The 17,445-nt window shown below is 42.0% G+C and overlaps 1 protein-coding gene across 1 annotated transcript in view; it reads right to left on the bottom strand.

The window, feature by feature from the left end:
• Window positions 1-772: 772 nt before the first annotated feature.
• Window positions 773-17,445, bottom strand: part of LOC135089859 (uncharacterized) — a 35,947-nt gene continuing 19,274 nt past the window's right edge. The window contains 10 exon segments of the mRNA XM_063986005.1: window positions 773-2,969; window positions 6,224-6,406; window positions 6,606-6,784; window positions 6,786-6,935; window positions 7,266-7,381; window positions 8,029-8,148; window positions 8,697-9,014; window positions 9,135-9,487; window positions 10,635-10,728; window positions 10,730-10,795. Coding sequence (XP_063842075.1) covers window positions 2,653-2,969; window positions 6,224-6,406; window positions 6,606-6,784; window positions 6,786-6,935; window positions 7,266-7,381; window positions 8,029-8,148; window positions 8,697-9,014; window positions 9,135-9,487; window positions 10,635-10,728; window positions 10,730-10,795 — 1,896 coding nt within the window. The 3' untranslated portion in view covers window positions 773-2,652.

The following is a 17,445-nucleotide window of genomic DNA, read 5'->3' as shown; positions in this document are numbered from 1 at the left end:
CAAAATTCAGCCCCCCACTAATCTCCTCCTCCTCTGGCTGTAATCTCTTATCTCTACTCCAGTACTCTCTCGTCCACTTGACCGGTGCAGCAAAGCCCTCATATTTCTTCCAATTAAGGAATCTTGAGTTGAGTTGATGAGTGTTGCTTTCGTAGTGGTGTCGTGCCAAATCGCTCCCGGCTCAAAATTTCTCCTGGGAATAATTTGGACCCGAGAACGATTTGGCACGACGGGAGTAAGATCGCTCTCTCTGGCCAATTTGCTCCCGGGAACAATTTGGCTGGAAATCAACTACTGTTTGGAATTTCACTGACTGTATGGAGTTTTATTGACAAATTACTATTGCTCCATTGCCTGAAATACGTTAGGAATGGAGCAAGTAAACAAGAGTATAGCGAGTGGTAAGAGCACCAAAAACTTACCCCATGAGCGAGTACAGTCTTATATCACTGCACGTGTTGCTTAGTTTTGTAAATAAAATTAATGTGTTGTTCAGCGTTTACTCCTGAAAATTTAATATTTTTTTGTATTTATACATAATTCATGTATATCATAAGCGAGGCAGCTTATCATTTATAAATTCTAATATATATGGTCCTCCTACTGGCAGAGAAATTATTTACAAGCATATACTGTTCAGTCCTCATCCCCCATATGTGTGGTATTCCTCTGATTTATTAACTTATAATTTTTTCCAGGTTTGTCATTACAAATGGGAAATGTGTAGTTCTGCTTCCTTCAACTCCTAGGTTGTGTATCATATTATGCAGGACATATTTTTAATGTTTATTTTTACAAAAATGAACAAAGACATTAGCAGTTGACATCAAGCCATTATCAGACACTTGGCATAAAGTTCATAACATCAGTATCATGACAAACTCTTTCTATTCATATATACACGTTATATTGACAGGAGTACCTTAAATGCTCAATGATGAAGGTTTATAATGAGTTGCTATTTAGAATATCAGAATATTCCACACAAAGCTCCACTTACAAGAAGAGTGTGGGTAGTCAAGGCAAAACTTCATGCCTTGTCCCACTGCAGGTATAAAGATTCAGAGGAAGGGATTACCACTTCACTCATTTACTCATTTAGAGGAATTATATTTTGTAGAGTTCTTCCTCTTTTCACGATAAGAAGTAAGTAGACTACATGGTTTAGAATAAATTATAAAACTTATGAATTAGTATCATTAGCTTATTTGGGCATTTAACATTGAACAAACAAGAAAATACATTTTGATATAATAATGAAAATTAATCTGAGGGAGAAGCAGCAAGCACAGTGAGCAAGTAGTCACTGCCAACACACACACACACACACACACACACACACAAAGTTACACAATTTCTACACAAAGTCACGACTTAACTATCAAATCTTTGTCCAGCTCTGAATATGAGTCATCTGGTTGTCTAAGTGACACCCAAACTGCCAAGACATCTCACACCACATCACATCACACTTTGTCCTGTGTGACTAGAGAGGAGATGGCTGGCCTGTTCAGTTTAAGTCACTGCACTACACAGCCCACATCACTGCTCACCACCATTCAGGAGGGTGATGAAGAGCAGTCACCTCCTCAGTTTCTCATGATAGAAGACTGCTTGCATTTCTCACAAAAAAGATGCATAGATATTTCCATTTCTCCAAATATCTTCTGTCTGACTAACATGGTTTAAATAAAATCAATGTTCTATTTACACTGACTCATCATGTTGGTGCATGGGGCCACAATAATAATTACCACTGCACTGCACTCTTCACTGAAAATGTTTTAGCCAAATAAACTTGTATAAACAAAAAACATAGCTAATAATGATGAGATGAAGGTATCATTGTATGAATATTAAATTATTTATTCATTCATCATCTCATTCACAAAAAAAGAATAAGGAAAATAATCAATAAAAATTAATTTTACCATAAATCCCTCCCTCTATCTCAGAATATCCTTGGAAAGATGAGAAGTACATATATGTACTGTACAGGATGGATCAGGGCCTGGCTGTGTGGTGGTGAGGCGGTGACCTGAACAATGACCCTCAGACTACCCTCAACACCTCCACCACCACCACTACAAAGGGTGACCGCCACACCACCACTACTACCACTAACACCATGCCCTCACCAGAAGCAAAGAAAATAGAATTAACTTTATAATGACCCAAACATGACACCTACAGCCTCCTCACTGCCTCAGCCAATACAGGGACTGCCACATGCAGGTCTGGCAGCTTCTTGTAGCTTCCCTTATTTTCTTCTGTTCAATCTCCAGATGACTGAAACAGTTAAGAGCATTTCCAAATTAACCCTCACAACAAGTATAACTTCATCACCACCAACTGATGACAACATACCAACATAGAAGAACTCCATATGGGTTGAAGGTTTGGAAGAAAAGACGATACCTTAAGACTGACACCTGGAGGGAGAGGATAAGGTGGTGGGAGACTGAGGAGAAAAGCAAGATAAACTTCGAGAGAAGGGACAAATACCCTGGGAATGTATATGAAAGATTCTGTTTCATTTAATTTTTCACTGAAGATTCTTGCAGCATCGAGGGGAAAGGAATGACTTGAAGGATTCCCATGACCTCTAAGCATTGCAGAAGTATGCTGAAGTGCCACTGGTGTCCGTGACTATTACAGCTGGACCAGGCCACCCCGTGTAGGGTTCCTGGCCACATAAATGTCCATGTCATGGTCCGTCCAGCCATCAGTGTCATAACCTGTCAGTGAGTGTGTGGATCCGGCATGGCTGAGGCGAGAGCTGGACCGTTCCCGAGACTTGGAACGGTGTCGCCTCCTGTCCCCACGCTGGGAGGTGACCCGAGGCATGCCCACAGTAGATCCTGGCCCTCCTAGAGCATATGGGGTGGCATTGGGATTCACTGCTATCGGTCCAAAGGCTGAGCCGCTGAAGTGTGTGGTGGCGAGGGACTGGCGAGACAGGCTGAGGTCTGGAATGGAGAAGTGTGTAAGGAAGAGAGGAAGAGTGTGATAATGCAGGGAAGGGAAAAGCGGTGGCTAACAGAGAAAGAAATAAAGAAGGTCATTAGAAAAAGGAGAGGAAGAGAAAGTGAATGGGTATAGAGGGAGGGAAGGAGAAAGAATGCAGTGATGTAAAGAAAGGGAAGGTGATGACTAAGGAAAAAGGAAAGGAAGGAGGATATTGAAGAGAGGAGAAGAGGAACTGAATAGCTATAGGGAGAGAGAAAGGAATGGACAGAGAGAGAGAGAGAGAGAGAGAGATAGAGAAAAAAAGATGGAGGAAGAAAGGAAGGAGAATATTAGAGAAAAGAGAAAAGAAACTGAATAGGTATAGAAAGACAGAGGAATGGACAGACAAAGAAAGAGAGAGAGAGAACCTAAAAAGTGCCCTATGGAGAAATATTTGAGTTAAGCTAATAAATCAACAATGCAAACTTCCACTCAATCCTCAAATAAAGGCTGAGTGGAAAACAATATGTGAGACAGGATGGGAAAAGCAACACGGCATGTCATGTTATATTTTAGGTGCAGGTGCGGGTTAAGCTTAGTATGCTGCGAAATACACATGACTGCAGCTTAATTAATTGTAATCCTCCATCTTGCATGCCTATACAGTGCAGATCACAGAAACAAATGTAAAATACCGGTAACTAGGACATAATCTATTACGTCAAGACACAGACAAAAATAAAACACCATTATTGTTATTTTCCTTCAAGCTTTTTGCATTTTTTATTAGTATATGTGAGTGACTTTCTCTCTCTCTCTCTCTCTCTCTCTCTCTCTCTCTCTCTCTCTCTCTCTCTCTCTCTCTCTCTCTCTCTCTCTCTCTCTCTCTCTCTCTCTCTCTTCCATACACACAGACAGATGGCACACAAAACTGCAACAGCAGCAACAACACAATGCAACAGGACAGAAGCAATAACACAGACAGACAGACAACATGGAAGCAACACAGAGACAAACAAGGCAAGCAAAGAACAACACTACTTCATCCCAAGGTTCTGTGATTAATGTCATTATGGTCTCTCTCTCTCTCTCTCTCTCTCTCTCTCTCTCTCTCTCTCTCTCTCTCTCTCTCTCTCTCTCTCTCTGATATGTTCAGTAAGGTGAGTGTAAGAGACAGAGACAGAGAGAGAGAGAGAGAGAGAGAGAGAGAGAGAGAGAGAGAGAGAGAGAGAGAGAGAGAGAGAGAGAGAGAGAGAGAGAGAGAGAGAGAGAGAGAGAGAGAGTCCTTTGATTAGTGAAAGCAACAAATTACAAATAAAAGTGACAGTAACTTAATATGTAATTTGAATTTAGTGAGCTCATCAGGATTATCATAAAGCTTTAATTATGCATTAATTAGCTATCATTCTCACTGGTGTCAGGTCAGGCTGAGGTCACAAGGTCAGCCTGGTAGGTCACTTATGTAGGAGGTTGACTTAAAATCCGGGTCAATTGGAAGCAAGTATTAGGTCACTCTTAGTCCTCATCAGATGGGTGGGAGGTCAGGTCAGGTTATGGGTGGGAGAGGCTGGATCAGGGTTCAAAGGTCTGGATGGGAGGTTCCAAATGGTATGTCAGAGGTCAGGGTCAGGTCAGGTCCTCCGACGTACCTGAGGGAGGGTTTGGAGGGAGGAGGGACTAGAGTGGGGGGGCTGCTTCACCACCACCACCACCACCATCACAGCCGGACGAGGCCTTGACGCCCGAGTGCTGAGTCGTTTAAGAGAGCCTCGCGCCACACACTACCCCGATGCAGACCCTAAAGGGACGGTACACACACCCCTAGAGCAGCGTCCTCAGCTTGGCATTTTTGTCTCTCTAAGCACCCCTAAGTTTTCCCTCGCCCTTGAACAAGACATTCTGAGGGGCAGGGGAAGACAGCTTGCCACTGGTGTCTCCCTAAGCACTCTTCAAATAACTCTAGTTAGGTTTCCTTCACCCATGAACAACACATGAGGTCTTAATGATAAGCACTCCACTCTAAAGGGCAAGGGAACACAGCTTGGTTCTGGTGTCTCCCTAAGCACCCTTCAAACCATTCTAGTTAGCTTTCCTTCACCCATGAACAAAACATGGGGTCTTAAGGGTAAACACTTCACTCAGAAGGTGAACACAGTTTGGCACTTCTGGCTGCCGCCACCACCACAACCACCACCACCAAACAACGACACTGACAGCGACCATGAAAAGACCAGCCTGCATCTCCTCCTCCCTCCCTTCCCCTTTAGGTCCTCAGCAACACAGATGTGCGATACAGAGAAGGAAACTGTCCATCTCACTCATTCACAGTCACACATCCTACCATGTTGAAAGGATGCCTCATACCTCATACAGATCAAATCATCCTCATCTTTACTCTTTCAATATACAGCCAAGCTTATTTTCTTCATGTTTCACTGTATGCCAAAACACACACACACACACACACACACACACACACTCAGAAACATGGAATGAACTAGAAGAGGAATTAAGTGATCCATATGAAAAAAAGTACTCATAATTTTAAAGACAAATTGGACAACAGTTGATATAAAGATGGGACAGTACAAGTAAAATTCCTTTCCTATATATCACAACTACGTAAAGCATAAAACACACACACACACACACACACACACACACACACACACACACACACACACTCTGTATTATCAATGTTTACCAAAGAAACCATCAGTATTTTGCCATCATATCAATACAATACAAAGAAACAAGACCATGGATTTCATGAGTGTTGAGTGACTTGCCGAGCCTTGTGTTGCCCCTTCCTTCAGAACCACAAGCCAGTGTGTCCCATACAGAGAATATTGGAATACCCTTGCATGTTGCAGTGTGTTGTGCATAAAATAGAAGATGAAAATAGTAAAAATAATGATAGTAATGCTAATGCATACATACTACTGCTGCTACTGCTACTACTACTACTACTACTACTACTACTACTACTACTACTACTACTACCACTTCTAATAGTAATAATAATAATTATAATAATAATAATAATAATAATAATAATAATAATAATAATAATAATAATGTAAACCATGCTATAATTCAATTAAACATCAGGAAAGCAATCACACTCAAAGAAGCAGAACAAATAAGAAAACACATATCTCTCATAATTCTACTTCTTTCAATAATTTCAAGCATCCTTTTCACTCACCCCTAACACATTTCCATTAACTTGATATCATTCACTAATTTCAAGCATATTCTCCATTTCACCAACCTTGTCTGGAGAGTCCCAAGCCTGCAGAGAAGCTTGGTGCACGAAGATTGGAGGCACTGAGAGCTGAGTAAGACCTCTGGCTCTGTCCATCTGCCATGGAGCGTGCACGGGGGATGTGTCTGGACGAGGCATGGGAGAAGTGGGACCGTGCATCATCAGGCACAAATCCATTATTTACTGAGCCTGTGGAGTGAGAGTTGTGAGAGACTGTCTTGGCATTATGAAAGGGTGTGTCTAAGTTTATGTTAGTGAGAGGGGGCTGTGCATGGGAGAATTAGAACTGACACAAATCATGTATAATGCAGGTTGATAGCAGAACCAAACCCTTGCATCAATAGCAACCTGACTTTAATATACTAATGCAAGCCAACATTTTGTTCACCTTTATCCATATGGTACATCCTGGCACGTGGGATGGACCTCTGAGAGTACATGGAGAGGGTGTCCCAGTCTGGCTTTCCTCCTGTGCCCCCAACACCTGCACCTAAGGTCCCAAGGGAGGCCAAGGGAGGCGAGGATGCACCGAGGACTGAAGGAATGCCATGCTTCTCCCCTTGAGTCACTGCTGCGTTTCCTGTTGCAGCAGATGAAAACGACGACTGCAATGATGACCGTGCCACAGATTGCTGCTGACGCTGCTATGATGATTGTGTCCATGTGCATTGCTGCTGAGGTCTCTGTGCGAATTTCTCGACACTGGGAGTTTTGAACGCTGCAGGAGGAGTGATAGAGTTATGAAAGGAAAAATAACTGGATATTGAAGGATAGGGAAAAAAAGGATGGATGGAGGAATGAGAGATGAAAGAGGTGGTGTAAGAATACTGATAAGGAAAGGGAGATGGTAGATGTGAAAAGTACTTACTGGAGGTGAAATAAAGATAACAATAGAAAAGTTAATGAAGGATATGGAAAGAAGGAATACTGGAGGCATGAGAGACATAAAAGGGTGAAATAAAAACTTGTAGTCTAAGAATACTGAGAAGGAAAGGAACCACATAATACACTCAAACACCTCTAACACCTGTCTCCTGCCATCACTCACCTGTCAGGGGTCACGTTGGTGTCTTCCAGGGACACAACACACACCACGATACACTCCTGCGTGGGGACATTCTTGATCTTGAACTCTCGCTCTGAGGCAGCTAGAGGTGGTCCAAGCTGACAGTGAATAAAACAGATGAGGCAAGAGTACATAAGGCTCATATTCATTTGCATACGAGACTCTTATGACAAGAGACTTGTGGAGAAACAATAGTATGCAGTAAGACAGTAACAACCAATAATAATAAAGAGTAAAGTGATAACAACCATCATCAAAGGAATAATAAATAGTGAATAATTATCAGCAAATATACATGATTTCTTTATTAATTGGTATAACAATTGGAATATTTCTGGGCATTAAAGAGACAAGAGATTAGTGGATATTTGTCAAGGAGTAATAGATAATGAATACTTATTATTATCTGTACAATATATGTGCAAGAGTGCTTTATTAATCAGGACAGGACACAAAATAATAAAATAGGATGAAATTGATTCTCAAATAGGGTGGCAGGAAAATGGAATAGACTCAGTGATCAAGTTATTAATGCTGAATTAGTAGGGAGCTTTAAAAGATATAACAAATTTATGGATGAGGATGATAGGTGGAAATAGATATATTTCATAGAAGGACTGCCACATGTAGGCCTGAAGACTTCTTGCAGCTTCCCTTATGTCCTTATGCTCTTAATCTGTATACTCCATGACAGGGATTGGTTGCTGAAAAGATGAGAGCTTAGTGGGTATTCATGGAGCCTCACCTTGAATGTCTTGTCCCCAAAGAGTCTGTACACAACCCTGAAGCCTAGGATGTTGGACACCTCGGAGTCCCACTGGATGATGACGGAGTTCTCCTTCCTGTAAGCATCCTGCACAATGACCTGAGAGAGGTAAGGCAGGGTGAGGACTTGTGGGGATGTTTCATAAAGGTACAGGAAGAAAAAGGGGCAAAGCAATAGTATTTCATGTATGTATACTAATATTTTCTCCAGCAATGGGATGTTTCATAAAGTTACAGGAAGCATAGAGATAAAATACTTGGATTTCATGTATGTATACTAATATTTTTCTTAGTTTTTGTGTTTTGTCAGTTGACTGGATAATGTTTTTTTTCTAGCATAAACAGATAATACAACTCAATGCAACACTGGGATACCAACAGTACAAGAAAAGTGTTTATAATGTCATAGACACTAGTAACAGCACTACTACAATTACAACTACTAACACTACCATTACCAACTACAGCCACCACTAGGAGAAAGCCAATAGTTCCAATGACACTAATAATGACACTAACTTCACAGCTCATACACTAGTATTACTACTATCTCACTGCCTCCTACAAGCACCTAAATACCTCCTCTACTACTACAACAGCTATTGCCACCACCTTATACTTACTACAGCCACTACACCAGCTACATACCTCCTCTACATAGGGTCCTGAAGCCTGGCCAAAGAACCTGTCATCATGGTCATCCTGCTCCTTGTTTCTTAGTACCAGGTTGGGTCTTGAGGGGGAGGAAGGCACAGGTTGATTGGCTGGCCTCTCAAGAACAGTGGCAGGGCGTTGCTGTGATCGAGTGGGTGGTGGAGGAGGGATATCATTTCCTTGTCTCCCTCCCCCTCCTCTTCCTCCTCCTCGTCTTGGTGCCTCCCCTCCAGGGCCGCGCTGTACTGACCCTACGTGACCTGTGCCACTTGACCCAGCATGGAGCACCTCGCCGGGTCGGAATGATGCTGCCTGTGGATGTCAAAAGGTCAGGTCAATGGAGATGATGTATGCAAGGAAGTGAGTCCAAGTGAGGGTTTGAATAACAAGCATCTCTCTCTCTCTCTCTCTCTCTCTATCTCTCTCTCTCACCTCAGGTTTAGCAGTAGTGGTTGTGGTAGTCGTAATGGCGGTGGTGGTGGTGGTGGTGGTGGTGGCCCGTTTGGTTGCAGAAGTAGAGGAAATAGATGTGGATGAGGAGGAGGAGGTGGATGTCTTGGGAGGAGAGGTGGTGGAGGCAGGGGGTGGAAGGGAGAAGGCCGGGGAGGAGCCGTCTTCGCATGTCATCTCTGCCTCATTGAGTTGGTAGAAAGACTTGTCTCGGTGCTCAGGAGGCTGGCCACAGAACTGAGGGTTGCGCTCACGAGAGGTCACCTGGAGGTCATAGTCTGTGATCCACCTGGGCACCCACGCCATGCGACAGTCACACTTCAGGAAACGACCACCTGGGAAGGGAGGAAATGTTAGATGTGTGTGTGTGTGTGTGTGTGTGTGTGTGTGTGTGTGTGTGTGTGTGTGTGTGTGTGTGTGTGTGTGTGTGTGTGTGTGTGTGTGTGTGTGTGTGTGTGTGTGTGTGATAGTGGTGGTAGTAGTGGTGGTGGTGGTGGTGGTAGTGAAATTTGAGGAAAGTTTATGTGAGGAAGGAAACTTTAGGTGAGGAAGAAAGCTTCAGGAGTGTGTGTGTGTATGTGTGTGTGTGATAAAGTACTAGTGGTGGTGGTAAGGATATCTGAGGAAAATCATTAGATAAAGAAAGAAAATTTTAGGAAGAAAATTTTAGGTGAGAAAGAAAGTAGATGTGTGTATGTGGTAGTGACTGTGGTGATGGTGGTGAAGATATTAAATTCTGATGTACTTGTCAATGCAGTTAATATCTAGTTGGTGAATATAGTTATATTTCAGAGAATGATAAGAGACACACACACATTATGTGTGTGTGTGTGTGTGTGTGTGTGTGTGTGTGTGTGTGTGTGTGTGTGTGTGTGTGTGTGTGTGTGTGTGTGTGTGTGTGTGTGTGTGTGTGTGTGTGCATTAGTAGTGGTGGTAGTGGTGGTGGTGGTGGTGGTGGCAACTGGTGATTAAAAAGACTGAATCATACTTAAATAAGATAATTCATATGTATAAATTTAAATAATAAAAATAACATCCACTGCTTCCTTAATTATTCTAAGTATAATTATGATAAGTAAACACCAAACTCTCTCTCTCTCTCTCTCTCTCTCTCTCTCCTCTCTCTCTCTCTCTCTCTCTCTCTCTCTCTCTCTCTCTCTCTCTCCTCTCTCTCTCTCTCTCTCTCTCTCTCACTCTCTCTCTCATCTCTCTCTCCCTCTCTCACAGCAATGTAGGTATGTACATTCCAGCCTAACTCTCACTTTCTCCTTCACATCTTCCCTTTACTCCGTCCTTCAGGCTGACCTTCCTTCCCTACTCCACCTCCCTCCCTTTCACATACTCTCCTTCACTCCTTTCTTCCTTTCCTTCCCTCCCTACTCTCCCTCCTTCACATTCCTCCCCCCACCACCCTCTCTCTCTCTCTCTCTCTCTCTCTCCTCTCTCTCTCTCTCTCTCTCTCTCTCTCACTCTCTCTCTTACCCAGCGACAGGCCCCTTAGAGAGGATGTAAGGTGGGCAAAGGCTGACTCAGGGACAATGGTTAAGGGGTTGCCATCCAGAGCCAAGAGTGTTAGGGGACTTGATGCCTCTGAAGCCTTCCACTGGGATCTCAGGGATGAGGTTGAAGCCGATATCCAGGACCTGAAATAAGGGATGATGCTTAGTGGTGTCTGGGGGAGCCTTGTAGTTAGTTTGGGGAGTTAAATAGTTGAAGTTATTCATATTTAATACACAGGGAGTAATCTTGAGTATTTGGAGTCTGTGTGGTGAGTTAAATAGATGAATTTATTGTAACTTAGTGCATATGGGGAATATTTATGAGTACTTGAAGGCTGGGGAAGGAATGCAGTGAGCGAGTTATGGGTAAAATAGCCGAGTTAAATTTTTTCCTAGCATACAGGGGATAAATTTGAGTATTTGAAGTCTGTAGGAGGTATGCAATAAGTGAGACATGGGTTACGTAGTTGATTTTATTCATCCTCAGCATATAGGGAATAATCTTGAGGATTTGAAGTCAATGTGGTGAATAAAAGAGCTGGTGGGATAAATTGTGTGTTTACATAGATGCAGGCCTGGTGACATGAGACTAGGCAAATGAGAATGCATGATAAAAGAAAAATACAAATAGACAAGAAAGATACAAAAACCACATTAACGAACAGAAACAAAGAAAGACAAGGGTTAAATCATGATAAGGCATAAAAAAAAAACATATAATGACAGAGAGAGAGAGAGAGAGAGGAGAGAGGAGAGAGAGAGAGAGAGAGAGAGAGGAGAGAGAGATGAGAGAGAGAGAGAGAGAGAGAGAAGAGAGAGAGAGAGAGAGTGACAGACAGCTGTATGGTGAAGGAGAGACCAAAGGAGATGGATGGGTCTGTACCTGAAGAGAAATTCCCATAATTGGCTTGAGGCTGCAGTTACCTGGTGTGTGGTCGTGGGAAGGGAGAGGCAGGGAAACTAGTGAAGGAGAGGAGGGAAGAAGGGAAGGAAGAAAGGAGAAAGAGAGAAAGATGGCCAAGGAAGGTAAGTAAGGAAGGAAGGAGAAAGGAGACTAGTGAAGGAAAGGAGAGAGAGAGAGAGAGAGAGAGAGAGAGAGAGAGAGAGAGAGAGAGAGAGAGAGAGAGAGAGAGAGAGAGAGAGAGAGAGAGAGAGAGAGAGAGAGAGAGAGAGAGATGGTCAGGGAAGATAACAGAGGAAAGAGAGAGGAAACTAGTTAAGAAGAGGAGGGAAGAAGGTAAGCAAGGAAGGGAAGAGAGAGATAGTAGTAAGAAATAATGAAGGAGAGGCAGGAGAACTAATGAAGGAAAAGAAGGAAAGGAAGAAGGAGAGTGAGACAGGAAAACCAAAAAAAAGAAGGGAAAGAAGTATAAAATGAAAGAAGGAATGGAGGAAAACACAAAAGCTGTTTAGTTTAGAATGAAAAGACAGGGGAAAGAAGAAAGCCAGGTATTGGAGAGACAAGAAGGAGGCAAAAGAGAGAAACAGTAAGGAAAGGAAAGTGTGAAGGAGACAAAAAGGTGTCATTATGAAAGAAACAAAATAGAAACACAAGTAGAATGCTGAACTGGAGGAAAGGAATAGTTTAGAGAAGGAAGAACAGAAGGAGATGAGTGGAGGAGGTAAGAAAAGAAGGATGCAAAGAGACAGATAGATGAGAGAAGAAGGGAAAGAATGGAAGGAGATGGATCGAGGAATAAGAGAGGAAAGAATGGAAGGAGAAAGAAAAGTGATGTGAATGATGGATGGAAGATAGATGGAGGAATAAAGGAAGTAAGAATGAAGTAGTAAAGTAAAAGTAGTAAGGGAAAGATGGAAAAGATAGATGAAGATGTACACTGAAGGAAGAATGAAACAAGGTAGATGGAAAGGAAAGAAGAATGGAACGATGAATGAAGGAATAAAGAAAAGAAGAATGAAAGGAGGCAAATAAAGGAATAAAGAAAGAGGAGAGGGAGGTAGAAAGAGTACAAGTTAGTCATCAGAACCACCAGGTAACTACACCTTTATCATTTGTGGTAAAAAATAAAGATAATTTCAACTACGGTTACACTGAGAGAGAGAGAGAGAGAGAGAGAGACGAGAGAGAGAGAGGAAGAGAGAGAGAGAGAGAGATAGAGAGAGAGAGAGAGAGAGAGAGGAGAATCAATTACATAAAATTACATATTATTTTCACGGTTCGCAGTGTTTGTGGACAAAATAGAATGACAGACAAAAAAAATAAATAAAAAAAAAACACGAGGGAGGAATGAGGAAGTGGGCGAAGGAAGGAAGGAAGGAAGGAAGGGAGGAGAGAGAGAGAGAGAGAGAGAGAGAGAGAGAGAGGGGGGGGGGGGGGGGGGGGGGGGGAGAGATAAATTATACGCGGTCACTCTTCCTCCACCACCTGGTATGGAGTGAAGGTGAATGCCCCTCCTCCTCCTCCTACCTCTCGCCTCCAGTCATACAGTCAGTTAGCCAGCTCAGCAACACCGCCAGTCAACCGAGCCAGTCAGTCAGTCACGGTCAGTCACAAGAGTGGAACTTCACTTGATTCCAGTCAGAGAGAGAGAGAGAGAGAGAGAGAATGTCATACGTTACCCTCCAGCAAACATGATTAGCGTATGGACCTTAAATCTCTCTCTCTCTCTCTCTCTCTCTCTCTCTCTCTCTCTCTCTTCGCCGTTACCTCCCGCAGGACAAAAGGACCAACAGAGCCAGAAGGGATGGGATGACAGTCTTCCCTGCAGGAGGAGGAGGAGGAGGAGGAAGGGTAACTGACCTCCAACAGCCCGCAAGGAAGGAGAGGGAGGGAGGCTTGGCACCGAATACTTCATAAGTGATCAATATGCATACCGGCTTAACATTCTTGCCTATAACCTTATCCTTCTCCTATTCCTCCTTTTCTTTCTGCATCCTCTACGTACATGTCATCTTCTCTTCCTCTTTCTCCTGCCTCTACATTTTAAATATCTCCTCATCTTTCTTCTCTCTCCCTCTATGTGACATGATGCCTTCCTTTTCCCTGCCTCTATACGTTATCTCCTTCTTTCTCCTCATATTATATCAACCTTCCATTAGTCATTGTCATTTTTCTTTCTCTTCCTTCTTATTTACAGTAATATCCATATATATGAGTGTGTATCCTTTAATATTCATGCCTCTAAACCTTATCCTACTCCTCCCTCTCATCCTCGCTTAAACTTTCATAAATCATATTTATTTGTTATCTTTATCCATCTTATTTGCAGTATTATCTTTTTTATATCCTCTTGCTCCTCCTCTTTTTTCTTTCTTTTTTTTTTTACTCTCGCTTTACCAATTAAGTTCTAATTATTCATATCATTCATTATTCCTTTCTCTTTTTTTTTTCCTCGTTAATTTTGTCGTGCTACATTTTTCCAGTAACATCACTATTTAAATACCGTTTCTTTCCCAGAGTACAAGAATCATGACTTCTAAGTTACGAAAGCAATGTTGGAAAACTGGAAGAAAAGTCACATATGCGTTCCATTGACTGCGAATTAACAGTACCTATAACTCCAATAACGAGGGACTTGAATGCATTAGTACATTTGCCTCCCTCACGAAGTGTTGGGTGAGGAGGAAGAGGAGTGACTGAAGACTTAACAGTTACATATTCCAGTCACGAGTCTTGGCTTCTTTCGTCAGGTGTATCTAATCAAAGCCTGGAGCATGACCGGGAACACCTTACCCAGTTATGCTCTCTCTCTCTCTCTCTCTCTCTCTCTCTCTCTCTCTCTCTCTCTGGGTTTCAGGCAGTTTATGGTAAGCGAAAGAGGGGGAAAGAGAAGGGAGGGAGAGAGAGGGAGATATCGAAAGAAGGAAAGAAAAAGAGGAGGGATAGAAGGAATGTTACTGATCATGGAGAGAGAGAGAGAGAGAGAGAGAGAGAGAGAGAGAGAGAGAGAGAGAGAGAGAGAGAGAGAGAGAGAGAGAGAGAGAGAGAGAGAGAGAGAGAAATGTCACTGATTAATTACTTTCTTTCTACTTTTCTCTCCCTCCTTTCCTTCTTCATCTTCCCTCCTTCCCCCGATCTGTTCTTGCTTCCTTCGTAGCCTGAGGATAATCGTGGGATTTCGAGAGAGAGAGAGAGAGAGAGAGAGAGAGAGAGAGAGAGAGAGAGAGAGAGAGAGAGAGAGAGAGAGAGAGAGAGAGGCACGCGTCACACAAGAGGGGGCCCGCTAGATGGACACAAGTAAACATGACACCAGTTGCCGAACCAGGAAGAAGACAGTACCAGAGGAGGAGGAGGAGGAGGCAGAGAAGGAGGAGAGGGAGAGTATGGGGAGGAGTGGAGGAAGGAACAGCTGAGAACACAGAGGAGCGTGATCAGGAGGAAGGGGAGGAGGAAGAGCAGGGGAGGGTCTCGCCACCTGTTGATGTGAGTTTAACAGTGGTTGATGAAGGCGGAAGAAAACAAAGGAAAGGAAAGAATATAAAGAAGAAGATGGATGATCTGAAGCCATGTAGATTTAGAAGAAGGGGAGGAGGAGAACAAGCAGAACGAGAACAAAAAGAAATAAAGAAGAAAGGAAAGAAGAAAGGAAGAAAGAAAGAACAAGAAGTAGTAGTACGTAGATTTATAGTAGTAGTAGTAGTAGTAGTAGAAAATACGAAGAAATACGAAGGAACTATTACTACTACTACTACTACTACTACTACTACTACTACTACTACTACTACTACTACTACAGGAAAAGTGAGAGTAGTAGCCACGTATAGGGCGCAACCAATCCCAATAATGCAAGAAAAAAAAAAGGAGAAGTAAATGAGAATAAAAGTTGGCATGGAAGACTGAATATAAACAACCCGAAGGAAAAAAAAACACGATTGAGAAGCAAAAATATAAGAAAAATAAAAAAAATAAAGAGAAGGTCGAAGATAAGTTCACAACCAAACAAAAAATAAAGGAAAAATAGATAAAAAAGTGAGGGAGGAGAAGAAGCGAGTGAAGGAGAAAGATAAAAACAAGGAAAGAAACACAGGAGACAAAGGAGAGAATAAAAGGAAATAAAGTAAATATAAGAAGAAGTAAATAAAGAAGAAAGAGAAAAATTAATGTACAGAAAAAGAAAAAAATCACAGGATAAAATAAAAGAAGAAAGAAAGGAAAAGGAATATTAAATGAAAAAAAAAACAGAAAATCAATAAATAAACAAAATAAAAACACGAAATAAAGAAAGAGTAGATGAAAGAAAGAGAAATATAAGAGAAACAATAAACATGATAACAACATACATAGGAAACTAAATCACCAGCATCACTATTATTGCATCACCAACATCATCATCATCAGCATACATAATCAGTGCAGTACCCTGGGGGCCGGAAGTGACTCCCTCCCCCTCACCCTCTCTGTCCCCCTTGTCACCATCGCTGTCACTATTACAACAGTAGAAAGTGAAATGTATTATGATTAACCTTTCTCAGCATCCTTCCCACACACACACACACACACACACACACACACACACTAATATCTATGTACGGCTTAATCTACTTTCCCTTTCACAGACGTAGTTAAGTAGGTACTCTCTCTCTCTCTCTCTCTCTCTCTCTCTCTCTCTCTCTCTCTCTCTCTCTCTCTCTCTCTCTCTCTCTCTCTGTGTGTGTGTGTGTGTGTGTATGTGTGTATATATATATATATATATATATATATATATATATATATATATATATATATATATATATATATATATATATATATATATATATATATATATATCATAATCACCTTAAACATCTACATTGAATTTTATTATCGTTTTATTAATATATTTAACATTTTATCTTGTTTTTGCAATCTCATCCCTTCTCTCTCTCTCTCTCTCTCTCTCTCTCTCTCTCTCTCTCTCTCTCTCTCTCTCTCTCTCTCTCTCTCTCTCTCTCATTTGTCAACGTCCTTTCCTCATCCTTTCTTTATTTCATTCATGCATTTCATTTCGCCAAACATATGTAGCTCATTACTACTTTCTTCCCCTCATCTCTCTCTCTCTCTCTCTCTCTCTCTCTCTCTCTCTCTCTCTCTCTCTCTCTCTCTCTCTCTCTCTCTCACGGGGGGCAACCTTTCTCAACTGGTTCGGGAGATGACGAAACCCGGTCAGGTGAATGAAGGTGAGTGTACGAGTATGTAGCATTTGACCAGTCACGCTGAGCCTTAACCGGGCATCGCTAGCTATGATGAACTGGTGTCAACTTTTTAATTTCCCGTCACTTCTCTCTGGTTTGTTCCTCTTTGTAGTTAGTTCGCGATGGTTAATTTTTGTGCCGTTTCTAAATCAAATGTTACTTTTTTCTCTCTCTGTCTCTGGTTTGTTTGTCTCTAGTTAGTTGAGAATGGTGAAGTGATGTAACGTTACTTTCTCTCTCTCTCTCTCTCTCTCTCTCTCTCTCTCTCTCTCTCTCTCTCTCTCTCTCTGGTTTGTCTCCCTCTAATTAAAATCGGGAATGGTAAACTGATGTAACGTTACTTTTCTCTCTGTCTGTCTCTTTCTGGTTTGTCTCTCAGTTAGTTTTGGATGATTAACGGATGTACTCTTTAAAATCAAATGTTACTTTTCTCTCTGCCTATCTCTCTCTCTCTGGTTTGTCTGTCTCTAGTTACTTTACTCCCATGGTACTCTTGTTTCTGTTTTCTCTTTGCTGTTATCACTAAGGTACTCTCGCTCACGTACAGATTTCCGTAAGGGTCTTGAAAGCGTGTTGGTCGCTCAGTTTCTACGAACAGTACTCCCTACTCTCATTGTGCTCCTGTTTCTAGTTTCTCTCGGCTGTGTTATCACTGAGGTACT

This window comes from Scylla paramamosain, chromosome 33, assembly GCF_035594125.1.
Source record: "Scylla paramamosain isolate STU-SP2022 chromosome 33, ASM3559412v1, whole genome shotgun sequence".
In the NCBI taxonomy this organism is placed as follows: Eukaryota; Metazoa; Arthropoda; class Malacostraca; order Decapoda; family Portunidae; genus Scylla; species Scylla paramamosain.
This window is presented reverse-complemented; position numbering and strand designations above follow the sequence as displayed.